The sequence below is a fragment of the Gracilinanus agilis genome, chromosome 5, assembly GCF_016433145.1.
Source record: "Gracilinanus agilis isolate LMUSP501 chromosome 5, AgileGrace, whole genome shotgun sequence".
In the NCBI taxonomy this organism is placed as follows: Eukaryota; Metazoa; Chordata; class Mammalia; order Didelphimorphia; family Didelphidae; genus Gracilinanus; species Gracilinanus agilis.
This window is the reverse complement of record NC_058134.1, coordinates 170,232,576-170,250,283: the sequence shown is the minus strand read 5'-3', so window position 1 is coordinate 170,250,283 and position 17,708 is coordinate 170,232,576. Positions and strand designations below refer to the sequence as shown.

At 37.9% G+C, this 17,708-nt stretch overlaps 1 protein-coding gene across 2 annotated transcripts in view; it reads right to left on the bottom strand.

Moving 5' to 3' along the window:
* FRMD4A (FERM domain containing 4A) overlaps positions 1-17,708 on the bottom strand; it is a 365,617-nt gene that overhangs the window by 14,839 nt on the left and 333,070 nt on the right. For both annotated transcript variants that reach the window (XM_044677278.1, XM_044677277.1), the window contains exons 16-18: positions 14,761-14,883; positions 9,236-9,464; positions 6,634-6,690 (exon numbers count right to left, since the gene is read on the bottom strand). In XM_044677278.1, the coding sequence (XP_044533213.1) occupies positions 6,634-6,690; positions 9,236-9,464; positions 14,761-14,883 (409 nt within the window). The remainder of the gene's footprint in view (positions 1-6,633; positions 6,691-9,235; positions 9,465-14,760; positions 14,884-17,708) is intronic.

The window sequence follows — 17,708 nt, the reverse complement described above, 5'->3', positions numbered from 1 at the left end:
GAAGTCTGGCTAATATTAAACACTATAAATGAATCATTTTATGCTTAAGACAAAACACAGACATTGTCATATTATAAATAATCATTCAAGAAGAATTACTCAGTGTCTGCTCTGCTCTCAATAGTCGCTAGCTACTGTGGAGTCATCCAGGAATTTCAAGATCTATTTATAATATAATCTGCTTAAATCCAGAGTCAAAAAAAATGCATTTTTTTGGCATTGTAATAAGTGAGTTAATGAGTGTATCATAGTGGATATAGTGCTGACCACAAAGACATTCAAGTCCTATTTTGTCACAGTCACCCTCGGTAGGTCACTTAACTTCTTAGTGTGTTAGTCCACTTTCTAAGACTGAATTGCAGAGAGGAAGCTTGCCATCCTTCAGTGGTAAAATACCAGAAATTCTATACCAGTGGTTCCCAAACTTTCTTGGCCTACCGCCCCCTTTCCAGAAAAAATATTACTTAGCCCCATGGAAATTAATTTTTTCAATTTTAATAGCAATTAATAGAAAAGATAAATGAACCTGTGGCCATCACTGCCTCCCTGGATCGCTGCAGCACCCACCAGGGGGCGGTAGCGCCCACTTTGGGAATCACTGCATACCAATGAATTGACAGTCTCTATCCCTATTTTAATCTCACATCATTTCACAAGCAGATAGGCAACACATCTGAAATAAACAACTTTTATGCACTCAATATTAGGTTTTTAATCTAACAAAATGATATGTAGGGGGCAGCTGGGTAGCTCAGTGGGAGAGTCAGGCCTAGAGACGGGAGGTCCTAGGTTCAAATCCGACCTCAGACACTTCCCAGCTGTGTAACCCTGGGCAAGTCACTTGACCCCCATTGCCCACCCTTACCACTCTTCCACCTAGGAGCCAATACACAGAAGTTAAGGGTTTAAAAAAAATCATATGTGTGCTGCTGAAATTTCAGATGAAAAGAACTCAGTCCGTCCAACAAACTGTATCCACTTAGCCAAGAAATTATTTATTGCAGAGGCACAGAAAAATTGGATTTTAAACTGGGCTTTGGAGGAAATAGAGAATTTGGACTGGCAAGGAGAATAGCAAGAGAAAAGGTGTGGAGGAAGAGATGAATGGTGAGTGGGTAAAGGAGAGTAATAATAAAAACAGCTGACATTTATCTAGCACCTAAAAGCTCAGAAAGTACTTCACAGCAGAGTTGTCTCTTACACTGGGGAGAGGGTCTAATGTCAGCTCATTATACAAATCCCAGAGTCCAAATTATCCTCAAATTCCTGAAATTTTCTAGTACAGCGTCTTTAAGCAGCTGTAGCTAGAAAGGTGCCAGAACTTTTCTAAAAAGGCAGTTTATGAGAGAGCAGATGGATAAATCTGAGATGATGGCTATAGGAAAAACCCCATATATTTAATTTTTCATAATAATCAGTAAAACTATTGGTCATGTGAGACATGGGAACAAGGATTCTGACACAGAAGAAAACAAAAATAAGGACTTAGATAGGAGGACAGCTGATGAAGAAGGGCTTCGAACTTGATTCTATTTATATTAACAGAATGATTACCCCAGCTCATAACTATTTCTTCTTCCTATTTCATTCTGAGGCAAGAAAGGACCCCAAACTAGCTGATCAGGAATGGTATATGGGGCAAAAAAAGTGCCCCTCTCTTATTAGCCTAAGAAGAATTCTGTATGCAGGTGTGACGAAAAGGAGAGTTACTTTCTCTGAAAGGCATGTGGGAACCAATAGCAAATGAGGGAATAGCAGATTCCCATACTCAGCATTGGAGCAAACATTTAGTGAGTGGAATGGTAGTAAGAACCATCCATACTACTTATTCTGTTTTTCTCTTCTTTTGGGGATGGGGTAATGATGAGCACCTAGAGTCGAATTTTCATGAGTTAAATGCATGATAAAACTCCATATGACTCCCTGATCTCATTTAATCTTGCTTAGAATAACTGGTCTATGATGAGGAGAATGTGAGAAAAGATTGGATGGGGAGTGTTACGTGAAGAGAGATCCTGTTGGAATGTAACCCAGCCTAACAGGGTTGTCTCTTCAAGGACTAAAAGCAAAGATGATGACACTCTCTGTCCTAGGCCAGTATAGATCCAATCTGACTGTGATTTATAACAATGAGGATTATTCAGGAATTATTAGGAAAGATAATTGGGTGAGTGGGTTGTAGGTGAGTCCCTATTGCTAAGATGTCTATTTTAAGGGACCCAACTGATTTTTCAACAAAGTCGAAAATGGCCGGGCTATTCTAAACTATTCTCTCTATCTAAGAGATCCCCCTGCTGTCTATCTAAATTCTACGCCAAAGCCTACATAGGTTTTGAGAGTCTTTAGAATATAGATGAGTAGTGATGTTAATTGGAGTCATTTGATGAAGGGTCTTCTATGACAGTGTGAGGATTTGTGTAGCTTCCCTTCATCTGGGAAGTTACAGAATTAAAGTGTTTAAGAAATATTTATCAGGCATGATATATTATGAAATGGAAGGACTTTGCAGGGAAGTCAGAGAGGAAACAAACTTTTGAAAAAATCTTAAGGAATGAAGGTGGCATTGAGAGTGGAGGAAGAAAAAATGACATGGATACCATGAAGAAAGAATTAAGAACACTTTAGGTGACAAACTGGATTTGAGGAATGAAGGAGAGAGAAGAGACAAAGATTACTTCTTGGTACCAATTTTGCAGAACAGGAAAAATAATAGTGTCATTGACCAAAATGCTGACTATTCAAAAAAGGAGCAGAGAGATAATGAAATTTCTTTTAGATGTGGTGAATTTGCAGTGATGGTGGGGCGTCCCTGTTGAGATATACTATAGTTGGCTAGAAATAAGGTATTGATGAAGAGTAACCTTAGGGTAGTTTCAATGGAATGGCTAGAGTGAAAGTTAGACTCCAGAGAAGCCATGGAGGATGAAGAAAGAAACAGAAGGAATCTGGCTCTGAAAAGAAGACAGGAAAAAGAATAGTCATTAAACGGCTTGGGTGAAGATTTTTTCAAGATAATTAAAACTTATACCTGTTTGAAGGCATAAGAAAAGCCAGGGGAGAAGGAAAAACAACAGATTGGAAGGAGGCAGCAAAGTTCATTAGAAGACAAGGGCTGAAATACAGAATGAAAGTAGAAGAGTCAGTTTCTGAAAGAAAGCAGAGACATGATCTCTTCAGAAACTATAGTGAAGAATAAAAAAATAGGCATAAAGAGAATTCTATACTGGGATGAAGGAGGTAGGATATGATGGTCTCAGTTTTCTCCTTAGCTTTTGGGCGAAGAAAAGGATTGCTATAATGGTTGAAGAAGGGTAGGGGACTACCTAGGAGAAAAGGGAAAAATCTGTAACAATGGCTAGGAGTGGTAAGCTCCTAGACATATGAGAACCAACAATACAGAATGAAAAATATAATTCTGGAATGTTCTATTTGCTCTGTGGACCTGGAGGTCTACTATATACTGGAGAAATGTAGTGTACCGGAGGAAATCATTTTTGGTACTGGCTTGGAGATCCTAAAACAAGACTGAGATCAATTCTTCTAAAAAGTATCATAATGGAGGGAAGTGGCAATTTTTTGAAAAGAGATTATACCACACAGAGATTGCTGTGGCAAGTATTAGTTTAAAATGTTAGGCCACTGCCTTTGAGACACTGTCATTAATAAAGTAAATGTCAGCAAAAGCAAGAAAATGTTGGCAGCAACACACATCAAATGCCCTAAATTCAAATCCCTCTCCTCACACTTATTCTCTGTGTAACATTCGCTAAGTCCCTTAAACTTTGCTCAGCCTCAGTTTCCTCACTTATAAAATGAAGTTATAGGATTAGATGGCTTCTGAGGTCCCTTAAAGCAGAAAATCTATAATCCTATAATCCTAAATTTAAGTTAGAATACAAATATGAATCCTGTGTTCTGATAGCAGTGCAAGAAAACAATTCTACTTTATTTTTTGCATAGCTAGAGAAACTGAAGCCTGCAGGGGACATATGAGTTATCCATCCAGTTGGCATTAATTAGGATTTCAGACATTCAAGCCAATGCTGTGACCATAATCCTGCCAGTTCTCCCCCCATACTTTCCTCACCACCCATATAGTAAAATAGGTAATAAAATAATATAATTTGGTTTTCTAATAACAAGATCAAGAAGACCAGTTAAATAACCTGCCAGGCATTGCCCACATCAGTAGCAATTATTATTACTGTAATTATTGTTACTACTACTTCTTATGTAACCTTTTTAGGTTTTCCCATCTCAGCAGGCACTTATCATTGCCAGCCTGAGGTTTTCCCAAAAGAGGGGAAAAAATCAATTGCTTCTTATTATGTTTTTATGTAATCACTGACTTAGCATCCAAAGTTTGAATTAAGACCCACAAGAATCTTCTCAAAAGGATTCCATGATGGTAATCCTTTTTCCTTCTGTTAATAGAATTAAATTCCATTTTCTAGGAATTTCCATTTTTTAAAATTCCATGCATTTCTTAGCTTCACATTTTAAAAATTTCCAAAACTGAAGGATCATCAAAATGGGCAAACACTGTCAAATACAAAGTCAAACAGAAAAAAGAGGGCTATATGTGAAGTCAAAGCATGTATAGCTTGCTTTTTTTTTTTTTTAAAGAGCATATATTTAAACATGCTACTTTCAAAGATATTTTCTAGGAATTCTTAAAAACTTTATTAAACTATTTCTTTTCCAGAATCCAATGGGAAATTTCAAAATAATTTTGAAGGCAAAACCCAGAGCCTAGAAGGACTTTTCCTCCCTCAGTTCCAGATAGAGGCACTCTAAGAGAAAAGGTTCCCCTACCATATCTCCAGAAAATAAAAGGCATTCCAAAGGAAACTTCAGGCAAAACTGAGACACTCTCTCCAGTTCAAAAAGGGCACTTTGTTATGGAAAGAAAAAAGTGAAACCCTGTCACTTATCATCTACCTTACACAACACACTCTGCTTGGTTCAATGGAGGGACTGTGAAACCAGTAGATATTTCTTTTAGTTGGTCCTAATTTTTAAGATTTTTACCCTCACAGAATTATTTTTTAGTGTTAGAAGACTACTCAAACCAGCTAGTACCAGAAAAGAATTTCCATTCTGGCCTACTGACAAATGGTGACCCTGCTTTGCTTAAAGAATTCCAAAGACTGGAAATCAATTATGTCCTAAAGGAGTTCAGCCCATCTAGGGATACCTTTACTTGTTAGAAAAGTTTCCCTGACAATAAGCACACTGCTTTTTTTTTGCAATTCCACAAATTGCTCCTGGTTTTGCTCTTTAAAGCCAAGAAAGACTCCACAACTCATTTCAACATGATAACCCTTGTCATACATGAACACAGAAATTCCCCACATTACCCTGAGTCTTCTTGTCTCCAATTCCTTCAAATGAGCCTTAGATAATAGACTCAACATCCTGGTTATCCTCCTCCAAAAATCTGTCCAGCTTAGTGACCTCCTTTCTAACCTGTGGAATCCAGGACCAAACCTAGTACTCTAGGAGAAGTCTAACCAGGATAGAGTATAGGAGGAATATCATCTGTTCATTTCTAGAAGCCATGCCTCTCAATGCAGCCTGTGATCACATTCCCTTTTTGGTTGCTCCATTATACTACTGTGTAATTAGAATTTTGTACCCCTGGACTTCATTTCCCAGAATCCTACTTTCGTCCTGACTTTGTGTCCTTATGTTTTGTAGATAAAAGTTTCTGAAACTCCTCCCTCACTCTCTTCTCCTGCTTTCACAGTCCAGGTAGCTGCTCTTTACTCAGTCTATCACTTTCCTCTACTTCAAGTTATTAATAAATCTTATAAAATATAATACCTGGAGTATTGGATATTAATTTTTAATCTTACACTGCTAACTTTTGGTCCATTGACGTATTCAGATCTTCTTTCAATAAAATACTTCCTACCGTCTTATACCTGTGAACTCCAGAATAAACTTTAAATTTACTCCTATATAATCCTCTTTCTTCTCTCCTTTAACTGCTGCACCTCACAAAGGCATTGGGAGAAAAACCATTTGTGGTAAAGTATGCTTTCTTGTTACAGACTAAACAATAATTTTGTTGGCATGAGATTCTAGTGTGGAAACTCCCCTTTTACACACTGAGTGACAATTCAACTATAATTTCTGGTCTTAGAGAGTTGTGTAGGGCAGTGAGAAACTCAGTGGTTTAGCAAAGTCCCCTGGTTGGTGTGGTCAAAGACAGGACTTGAACTCAGATCTTTTAACCTCTAAGGGCTGGCTCTCCACTCAACTCCACTACCCCTCATAAATGTAAATGATTAATTCTTAGTTATTGCTATTTCAATATGGAAATATATATTGCATGAAAATATGAATATAACATATTATTTACCACCTTGGGGAAGGAAGGAGAGAGGGAGAAAATCTGAATCCCAAAATGTCTGAAAACAATAGTAAAAAAATTGTTTCAACATGAAACTAAAAAAAACATTTTAAAAGTAGAAAAGTAAAAAAAAAAATCAGTTATTGCTATTTGTTTCTATAAACTAGGATAATGGAATGATAGATTTGGAAAGCCCCTGTGCCCAAAAATAATATAAATAAAATGCCAAGCCTGATCCATGTCCCAAATATGCAAGCTGGAAATTAACTACCCACCATCCTCAAGAACAAGAGCATCAGAGAGGGAGCTGTCTTCACTGGCAATATTTCCATCTGGAAAGAAACAAAACAGAACATCCCCCAGTTAGAGCATATTATTTTTTGTTATGGATCAAAGAAACACTTCCCATGTCAAGATTTGCCCATAAGAAAGTATGTTGTTCCCATTTCACACTGCTCTCTTCCCCTCTTTCTACCCAATCAGCAGCAATACCCAAGCACCATGGAATATTACAAGTAATGATAATGCTGCTTTATATACATATACATAAATATGTATGTGTATATATATATATATGTATATGTACATATATATATATATTTATAATCTTTTGAATTATCTCTAATCTCCATTACCAGTTAGTGGCAAATCTCTCTAATCCTATTGAATTAAGTGGCAAAGCAAAGTATCATTATGCCAAAGAGGAAAAAATCTGGGATTTGGAATGGTTTAATATCAGGTATAAAAACTGTCCCTCCCTCCCTTGACTGGACTCCATTGCTATCATAGCATAAGGCCATGGTGCAGACTGAACTGAGACAACAGACAATATTTTTTTTACATTTACTATTTAGATAAAAAGCTTGGCCATTTTCACTTTTCCTTATTGTCCAGTAAGTAGCTTCTTAATCAATTGTTTGAATCTTTTTCAGAGCACATAGAAGCAGAATAAATGTAGCATCCTTTTCCTAGAAGCTTATTTGGCAAACTGTTCAATGAACCCAGCAAATGTGCTTGAAGGGCAGATAGGAAAGATGATCTCCCTCCCACTTTTTAAAAAAATCCTTGCCTTCCATCTTACCATTAATACTATGTATTGGTTAAAAGGCAGAAGAGCAATAAGGGCTCAGCAACTGGGGTTAAGTATTTTTTAAAACCCTTATCTTCCATCTTGTACTGTGTAATAGTTCCAAGGTAGAAGCCTTGGGGTTAAGTGACTTGCCAAGGGTCACTCAGGTTGGAAGTGTCTGAGGCCAGATTTGTCCCCTCCACTTTTACAGCTGGGGAAACTGAGGTTAAGCGGAGAGAAGGCTTGCTCCAAGTTGTTCTGATAGTTGCTGGCCAAATTAGGAAATGGTCCCAGGTCTCTTGATTCCCAGTGAAATCATGAAAATGGCGCCCAAAGAAGGCCCCTAATACCTCTCTCTCTGTCTCACATAAACATGACTTCAGTGAGGCAGCAAAATTGAAATAACACATTCTCAAGAAAGTTAGGCCCACATTTTTGCCTGACTGGAGGGAGGAATGAAAAGACTCATGCAGAAGGATTCTTTTAAAGCAGTACTTGCATTGTAGTTATGTCAGATTAGCCATTCCTGGGAAGGCTCCATAAAGCTGGAGCTTCTCCTGTGGCAAATCACCAGAGACATTCCATTCTATCCCTGAATTTCTCATTCTGGTTTGTTGGCCCTGATGGATGTTCCATCTCAGAACTGGGAACATGAGCCATAAATGTTTTCAATGGGGCATAAAGAGTTATGTAAATAAAAGAATTAAATAAGGAAAGAAGAGTTTATTTGTTTTCATTTACTCTACCAAGTTAGTTGTGGCTCCTTTAAAGAGAGTTGTGGGGAAGGGAATCAAGGAAGGAGAACCAGAATCCAGCCAAGACCAAAAGGGCAAACTAAGGAAAGAAGCTTGTTTCTAAGCTTCTAGAGAGGTGATATTTTAGAAATGTATAAACCATGAAAGAACCCTTGACACTGTCTCTGGAAGAATTCTCTGACTTGTTAAAAAAGGATAATAACAGTAGGAAGGACTTTTTGCTTTACTTAGGGATCTTGTTGTGGTTTTTTGTTTTTGTTTTTTGCTAAATAAATATCCATGGGCTTTGGATCCCACCAGTAAGTCACTCAAGGCTGTGGGCAGGCCAGTGGTATTGACAGGGTGGTGCCCAAAGTTCTAGCCACCAAAGCTTTGAGTAGCAGGGCTTGTGGGGGTACTGAAGGATGGCAAGGAGATCAGGCTGTTGGAGAGCTGGAGTGGTACTACACCTTTAGGGGCAAAAGCTGGTATTGGCAAGGTAGGCACAGCTACAAGGCAGTGAAGAAGGCAAAGACCCTGGTGTCATGGTTACCTGTTGATCTATCCTCTTTGAGTGCCTGGGCCTAACAAAGGCTCTTTTCAGAAGTGGGACAAGAGACCAAAGGGCATGAAAGATGCCCCTGAGAGTCTCCATGTTTTATCTTCACACTTGAACTTGGTTTGTTACATTACTTACCTCTGCCTTGTGGATACTGAGGCAGAGAAAAAATTCACATCATAGAATAGGAAACAGGTTGGCCTTCTTCACCATAATTTCTCCCAGATTAGTAGTTAGTAGAAATAATAATTTGATTTATATAGTTTCTTTCATCTGTGGATCTGAGAGTACTCTGCCACTCTGATCTGGTTGTAGGCATTAATAACTCCATTTTATTAAGGGATAAATGAAAGCACCTAGTGGTTAATTGACATGCCTGTGGCCATGCAGGGATGAGGGCTTAGAACTCCCCAAAGACCTTGAGTTCCTAGTTTTCTGGGGTTCCAGCTGACCATGTTTCCTAGGTGGTTCAAGCTGACAGACACTCAGGCAAGGAAGGGAGGCTGGGGACTGACCATCTATTATCAGTGAAGCCCTCTGAGTGGGTTTCTTCCCAGACTTGATGCGGTTGTCATTGATTGCATTTTCAATTTCTTGCAGCTTTTTCAGTGCATTAAGGTAAGAGGTTTTCCTTTGTTTCTTCAGCTTCTTGCTGACATTGGGGTCACTGGCCAGGCGGCGGGCGGCTTCTGTAATCTGGGACTGAATGGCAAACTCCCGCTCCAGGCGCTCCAATTCAGCTTCCTGTGGCAAGGGAAAACACGGGCTCATTATTCACATGACTAAACATGAGTGCTTTGGGATGCCAAAGTAGGAAAAGCACTCAAACAACCCTGTTGGTTCATCTTATTTGCCATCCTAGGATCACAGATCCTAGGTACTTAAGACACTGTCTAATTTAAACCCTCATTTTACAGATGAGGAAACTGAGTCTCATGAAAGTTAAATGACCCAATCAAGATCAAATTCAAGGTAGAATTTGAAACCAAGACTTCTGACTCCAGAGTCAATGCTCTTTCCACTATATCATTACTAGGCAACAAGGAATAAAACATTTAACATCAATGGTGGCTGGCATGACAACTTCAATAAAGTGGGCACTATTCCTAAATCTGTTGCAACTGAATGTCCTGGGCATGTCCACTTGGTTTTCTAATTCCCTTTTTCCTTGCTCTTTTCAGGTGGCAAATTAAAGAAGATGAAAAAACTCCCCTTGCCACAATTGCTCGGTTTCCATTTTAAAGCCTCTTTCTAGGTCTATAACTACAAAGCCTGGGTACAAACTGCATTCAGTTGGTGATTTCCTTTCTATTTGTGGCATTTTTGTTGTTGTTGTTCAGTTGTCTCTGCTTCCTTGTGACTCCATTTGAGGTTTTCTAAGCAGAGATACTGCAGTGGTTTGCCATTTGCTTTCCCAGCTCATTTTACAGATAAGGAAACAGAGGCAAACAGGGTTAAATGACTTGCCCAGGATCATACAACTATTAGACATCTGAGGGGGGAATTTGAACTCCCTACAGTATTGCTTTTGAGTGCTGCTAGCATTCACAATTTAAATTCTGTAGCTTTGCCAACTAAGCATCCACCTCATATAGAAGGTGTCTTGTCCCTTTCATTAGATGCTTACCAAAAGGGGTTGCCCAGACATTATTCACAGTACACATGCCTCCCCTGTCTGCCATTTCAAAGTTTTCTCTTCCCCTTGCTTGTCACACCCAGTTTCTGTCCCTCACTTTACAGAGTCCTTCTCTCATATGTCCTTGAGAAATTTTTCTTCTCAGGTTCTTGTTTTCCCTGTCTCAACCCTCTAATCAGACAAACTTTATCCCCTGAATCTCTTATTTGGCTACCCTTGTGGTCTGCCTTTTGTTATGCATGGATGAAGCCACCCAACTTTCTACTTTTGGTCAGGAGAAGTAAGTGGATTAGGGACTTGCAACACTTCTTAATTTCTAATGCCAAAAACATATATGCATATTGGGAGGACAGATTAGAGACACATGCACAGAAATTGTCTGGTGACAATCCGTAAACTCTTTTGGAAATCTCTGCCCCATACCTCATGCATTGTTTATTTTCTTTTGGGCAAGTGTATGTAGAATCCTCTAGAGGAAATAATGGGGGCAAAATCCCATATGCAACCTTTAAATTGCTATATAGGAACTTCACAAATGTGAGTGTGTTCACATGGGGAAACAGAATCCCTTTGTCCATCTTGTCTATTGCCTCCCTTCCAAGGAAAATTCCCAAACTCAGTGTCAATCCACTTGGAGGAGACCCTGTTCTGCTCAAGGCTTCATTGAGAATTCTGTTCAGAGCCAAGCAAAGAAGCTCGAACCACCATGAGAATCCTCTCCAACCAATCTTAAAATAATGACACAAAATGAACAGAGGAGTGAAAGAACCAACAAAGAGACAGAGGGAAGCTACTTCCAAGAAGAGAATGAATTGAAAGGAAGACAGAGAACATTCATTGAGTGAACCTTTGTGTTTGCTGCAATGAGCAGACCTTCTTATCCAACAGCTGAATCCAATACATTTGCTTCCCAGTACAATTCACCTGGCCAGATGCCTGTAGTCTCCATCAAGGACAAGGCATTGGCTTGATTTTATTTACTTTAAACTGTATTAAGCTGAAGGGGGAGGGGAAATGGAAGTAGTGGGAAAGCAGGAGAGGAAATTAAACTTCTTAGGAGATGACCAATTGTTAAAGCCCTCTCCAATTTATTCAGCAGTTAGCCAGATTTGTTCCATCCAGGGGAGAAGAAAATGAAAACTGACACACTCTGATGTCTTGAAACAAATAAGTCACCAGAGACAATGGGTGTTCTGTGAGCTCTGACTCCACCTTACAGCTGCTTCGGGCTGTTATGATATCCATGGTTCAGGACACTGACCCAGGGATTTGTGGGAGAGAGTGCCCAGAACAAACACTCCCTATTAAAGTAAGAAAAACACAAGATTGAACACTCCCTATTAAAGTAAGAAACACACAAGACAAACTCCCTGGATGTACAGTTGACAGCCTGTAGGAAGGAATGGGAAAAAAACTACATTTGACTTAGAAATCTGAAGAAGCCAGACTAGAAAGGTAGTGGGAGGGAGATGGGGAAGGAAATTCTTCCTGTGCTAGAGGATAAGACCTTTGAGGAATGCCAGTCAGCTTTAAAAAAAACAACAAACACTTTTTAAGGAGAGGCAGCATGTAAAAGTGGACAGAGAGCTGGCCTCAGAGTCTAGAAGACTTGGGTTTAAATTGGGTAACCTCTCAGTGTCCCAGGCAACTGTCTTAAAGTTGTAGAACAAAGGCTTAACTACTTTGGGAGAGAGGTTATTTCCTTACCAGAAGCTCCCTTTACCAATGAAATCACGGGTCCAGAAGAAAAAAGAAGAAACCATCTTTGCTAACAAATGAGGAAACAGTATGGGGACAGGATGCTGTCAGAATGAGAGGGGAAGAAAGAGGGCTTATTAAGGAATGTCTCCCTTTTCAAGAACTTTTGTTTGCTTGATCAACAAAGTCATGTATAAGTAGAGTCTATATATGCTGAACTAAAATGAAGGTTTAACCTTTGTCTAGCATCCCTTCTTCCTTTAAAATTCAAGGGGAGCGATATTCCTTAGCTGACTCCAAACCACAGCTTTTCATGTAACTCCAATATAAACCCTAGTATTTAGAAGCCACAGAGTCTTAGGGTTGGGGGGTTACTCAAAAGCCATCCAATTTAACTTTTAATTGATCAGGAATTCCTTCTATAGCATACTGAAGAGTAGCCAGACCAGTCATCTGCTTAAAGATGTTCTTTGATAGAGAATTCACAACCTTATGAAGCAGACAATTCCATTTTAAGACAGCTCTGATTAGGTGCACTTCCCTCTTCCTCCAAAATTTCTCTGCAACTTCTATTCATTTCAACCAAGTTCTTACCTCTGGGACAAAATAAAACAAGTTTAATCCATTTTCCCTAGTGACAGTCCTTCAAATATTTGAAAGCATCAATCAAATCTCTGCCCCTCTGACCTCTCCCCTCAAAATTTTTTCTCTGCGTGCCCTTTGAGCCAGCTATACCACTACTAGGTTTGTACCCCAAAGAGATAATAAAAAAGGGTTGTACAAAAATATTCATAGCTGTGTTCTTTGTGAGAGCAAAAAATTGGAAAATGAGAGAATGTCCTTCAATTGGGGAATGGCTGAACAAACTGTGGTATCTGATGGTGATGGAATACTATTGTGCTATAAGGAATGATGAACTGGAGGATTTCTATATGAAATGGAATGACCTCCATGAACTGATGTCAAGAGAAATTAGCAGAACAAGGAGAACATTGCACATAGAAAGTGAAATTGTAGAATGATCAAATGTTATCAACTTTGCTACTAATAACAATGCAATGATCTAGGACAGCCCTGAGGGATTTATGAGAAAGAATGTTATCCACATCCAGAGAAAGAACTGTGGGAGTAGAAATGCAGAAGAAAAGCATAGATTAATCACTTGTTTATATGGGTATATGATTTGGGTTTTTGGTTTTAAAAGATTACTCTATTACGAAAATGAATAATATGGAAATAGGTATCAAGTGATAACACATGTATAACCCAGTGCAATTGCTTGCCAGCTCTGGGACGGTAAGATGGAAGGGGGGTGAGACACAACATGAATCATGTAAACATGGAAAAAATATTTTAAAATTAAAAATAAAATAATTTTAAAAACTATTCGTCCAATTAAAGATTCCCAGTTAATCCTTTCAACTATCTTTATAAAGTATGTTTTCTAAAAATTCCCTTAAACACAGTCCTACTTCTTTCCTATTTTAAAACCTTCAGACATATTAAAATGCCTTCAGGTGAGTTAAGATACTGATCTAAATGGAGGTCAGCAATGGATTTCATATTGTACTCAAAGCTGATTATTTCTTGAAAATACTTTCTGGGGCAGCTAGTTGGTATAGACAGAGAGCCAGGCCTGGACTTGGGTGGATCTGGGTTTAAATTTGGCCTCAGACACTTCCTAGCTATGTGACCCTGGGCAAGTCACTTAACCCAGTTAGCCTAGCCTTGCCTTTTCTAGAATTGCTACTGCAACAGAAAGTTTTTTTTTTTTTAATTAAAGAAGATACTTTCTTAAATATTTAAAAACAAATTAACCAATATATATCTTTACACATTTTAGTCTGGGTGTACCTTTCTCTCCTTGATTAGTGATTTTTTATGATGATATCTCATTACTAACTGGTGATAGAGTCCACTCAGAAATGAGTTTGGGGATATATTTCTAAGGCATGATCTTGAAACCTTGGGCATTTCCTTTTAAGGTCAAGTTTTTGATACTGAGGCTAGGAGCACAAGCTTTAAAAATCTTCACCACATAAATTATTAATACTACCATTGTTTCATTGAACATGGGGGAAGTTAAGGATTTGAGAGTTCAAGCAGCCTGATCGAGATCGTTTCCTAACACTAGATTTTAAGTTCTTTGACAGCTGGAATCATTTCTTCATTTTCTTGGTAGCTCCCTCAACATATCACCTAAGTGTCTTATATTTAGAAATGGCTTAATCAATGGGTGGGGAAGAAATATATTTGTTGTCATTTGCGTGACAAAAATATGTTGCTCAGGACTCCGATTCCTAACTTCAACTGCCTTTTTTCAAATATATCCTATCCCTGTGGACTAGGCTTTAATTCACTTTCTTTTTCTTGGGTCTATTTCTTCAGCAGATCTGGCAGGGAGACCTGCCTTAGAGAAATCATATAAACTATTAGTTTATTCTTTATATTATTTACTTGTTATAGACGCATAATGTTAAATAAATCACTTGAAGAGAAATTAAAATGCTTACTAAAGCAGCAAATACCCCCAAAGACAAGACTAATAATCAAACTGCAGATAATTGGTGAGAAGAGAAATTCTGGCCATAAAAAGGAATGAACAAATCATTATTGAGGCTATGGAAACTATACAAAGAAGCATGAATATTCAGAACAAATAGAGATAATGTTAGATAATCCAAGTACCAAAAGGAAAAGACTCACCTCTCCTTTGGGCAGTATTTTCTGTTCATCCAGTTTGAAGGCAGTACCTATTCTTCTCCGAACAATGGGTGGTTCCTCCCCTGGATCCAAGGGATATTCTCTTGGGAGTTTCCCTGTAAGCTCCTGTATACATGAAAAAAACATTAGTAGAGGCAAGAAACACAGGCATTAGAGATATTCACATACCTATAAGCTTAGATACATATCTATTCACATATAGTTATATATACCTTCTAAGACAAGCACAGACAGACATACTCTTCAATGCCTCATCTTAAAGAGTGATTAACCATAATAGATATCCTTATGGGACAGTTTTATTTTAATTACAGTATATACAATTATTCTGTGCCCAGAACTATGAGTTCCAAAACAAATTTCCACACTTTCATTATAAAATCAAAGGGCAACTGTTTCTACAGTGGAAAAAAAATCCTAATGAACTGAATTGGAAACATTGAGGGAACAAGGTTCATAAGCCTTGTAACAGTGGAAGAGTTTTCTGGTCTTTTTAGAGGTCTATGTAATATCTCCCATATCAAGATTTTTCTACTCTTTCCTCCCATAACCTGTCTTCTCCAAGACCATGTGTAGGAATTTCTTGTCTTTTTCTCTCATGCTTTGGTTCACAGCATTCAGAATTTAATTCTCCTCCCCTGATCATGATGAAATGTCTAAAGTAGTTTAACCGATATAGGAGCTTTGTTAATGGGTGCTGCTATCTAACACATGATATATTTGCTGCATGAATATAAGTGATGGCTTCATGTTTTATAAATCTTATAAGTTAAGATTCCATAGAAGTTCATTTATAATAAATTATTTTTATATCAAATGTTTGCATGTACCTCTGAACCAGTAAATTAAAAGATATCTTTGGTGTACACAAGAGGATGGATATATACAGTTAAAGCCCTAAAGAAATCAGCTATGCTGAAAAGAAACTAGATTGCACACAAGTAAGCATCTGGATAGAAATGGGAACTGGAGAATTGGAACATTTTCTATCAATAAAGAGCTATTACTTCTAGGCCTGGAGAGTTTTCTAGAACACTGTGAGATTAAAGGACTTGCCCTGGGTTGCACAGAATATGTTAGAGGTGGACCTTGAACCCAAGGCTTCCTGCTTCCAAGGCTGCTTCTCTATCCAGTATACTATTCTGCCTCATGAAAAAATGAGTAGAAATTAGAAATAAAATGGAAACGAATGATAAACTTATTTTAATTTCTTTGCTCTGTGTGTGTGTGTGTATGTGTATGTGTGTCTAAAGTATCTAAAGATATAATCTTGAACAGAAAAATTCCAAATGGTCTTTCCTCCCCACTAATGGCCTTCCCTCCTACTCCATTTTCAGGTAACAGGTAAATGAGCTTTTTAATTCTTAGTGTAAGGATTGTAGAATACAATAGCCAACAGTTTTGATCCAGAGTACTTTGCTCCTTCTCTCTTTCCCTTTTTGAAAGGAACCTGTATCTCTGATATCTCTAACATAGCTTTTACATAGGAATTATCATATGCTTATTCCATAGTCTGTTTTGCTATTGCCCTAATATCCTGTATATAAATAGCATAATAACTTGAGGCATTATGTGCTACTGAAGAGTTATACCAATTTACAAATATTTTTCTTTCAGTTTCACTTGAAATATCCAAGGAGAAAAATAAAAATTATTAAAGTTGTCACTAATTCATGACTCTGAAGCATGCATGGTATCAAAAGAAAATAATGAATTTTAAAAAAGGAGACTACTGTTTGGCTTAAAAGCACTTTTTGGAGTCAAGGTGTCTAATCTTCAGAAATTTAATCTGAATTAATAAGTAGCCAAAGTAGCATGAAGAAAGAATGATTTGATGCTACTGTTATGGGTAGCTTTCCCAGGCTACCTCAGTTACAATATATTGAATTTTCTCACTCATTCTCTTTATGGATACACTGTTTATGCAGGAAGTCATAGCAATTCCTGATATTCTGAGAGAAATACAAAATATGCATTTTACAGAGAAACAAAAGAATACCACTGGTGAAAGGGAGGCTTTTGCTGATATAAATGAAACAATGGATTTACTAGACAAGTGCTGAGAATGGGAGGTAGAAGGGAGTGGAGGTGGAGGGACATGGCTTCAGTACTCTTCCTATGCATCTTTTGCTATTAGGATATTTTTTTTTCTTCTTTATCTAGTTTCTTAGTGTCAAAGTTATAAGAAGCTAGTAATTTGGAGCAAGGCTGTTGGTGAGAGAATATCTGGCCTGGGGGTTAGGAGACCTCGATTCAAGTCTAAATATCACCACTTATTAACTAATTTATTTATTGATTTTTTTAATAAACTCTTACCTTCTGTCTTGGAGCCAATCCTGTGTATTGGTTCCAAGGCAGAAAAGTGGCAAGGGCTAGGCAATGGGGGTCAAGTGACTTGCCCAGGGTCACACAGCTGGGAAGTGTCTGAGGCCGCATTTGAACCTAGGACCTCCTGTCTCTAGGCCTGGTTCTCAATCCACTGAGCTACCCAGCTGCCCCCTTATTAACTAATTTAACCTCACTGAGAGATTTAGTTTCCTTTGCTAGAAAAACTATTATCTGTTCTGGTTCTCTTCAAATTTGTCATGATGAACATGTTTCTGCCTTGCTTTAAATTTCATCCTTCCTCTAACTGATATTAAAATATATCTGAATCCTTACACTTCAGTGCTTTTTATCTCCTTAATGCAGAAAAAATAATTTAATTCTCAAAATGATATTTTTAGTTCTAGTGGACATGAATCTCCAATGTAGTTACTGTATAATATTGTTAGATATCGTATAGATGCCTGTATTGATGCCTCAGTTCCTTACTTTTATTAGCATAAATTCTCTGATGGCAAATATATGTATCCTTTGAAATTTAAATCCCCCTAATGAGTATAATGGAGGAGAATTTGGAAATCAAAATTTTAAAAAATATATGTTAA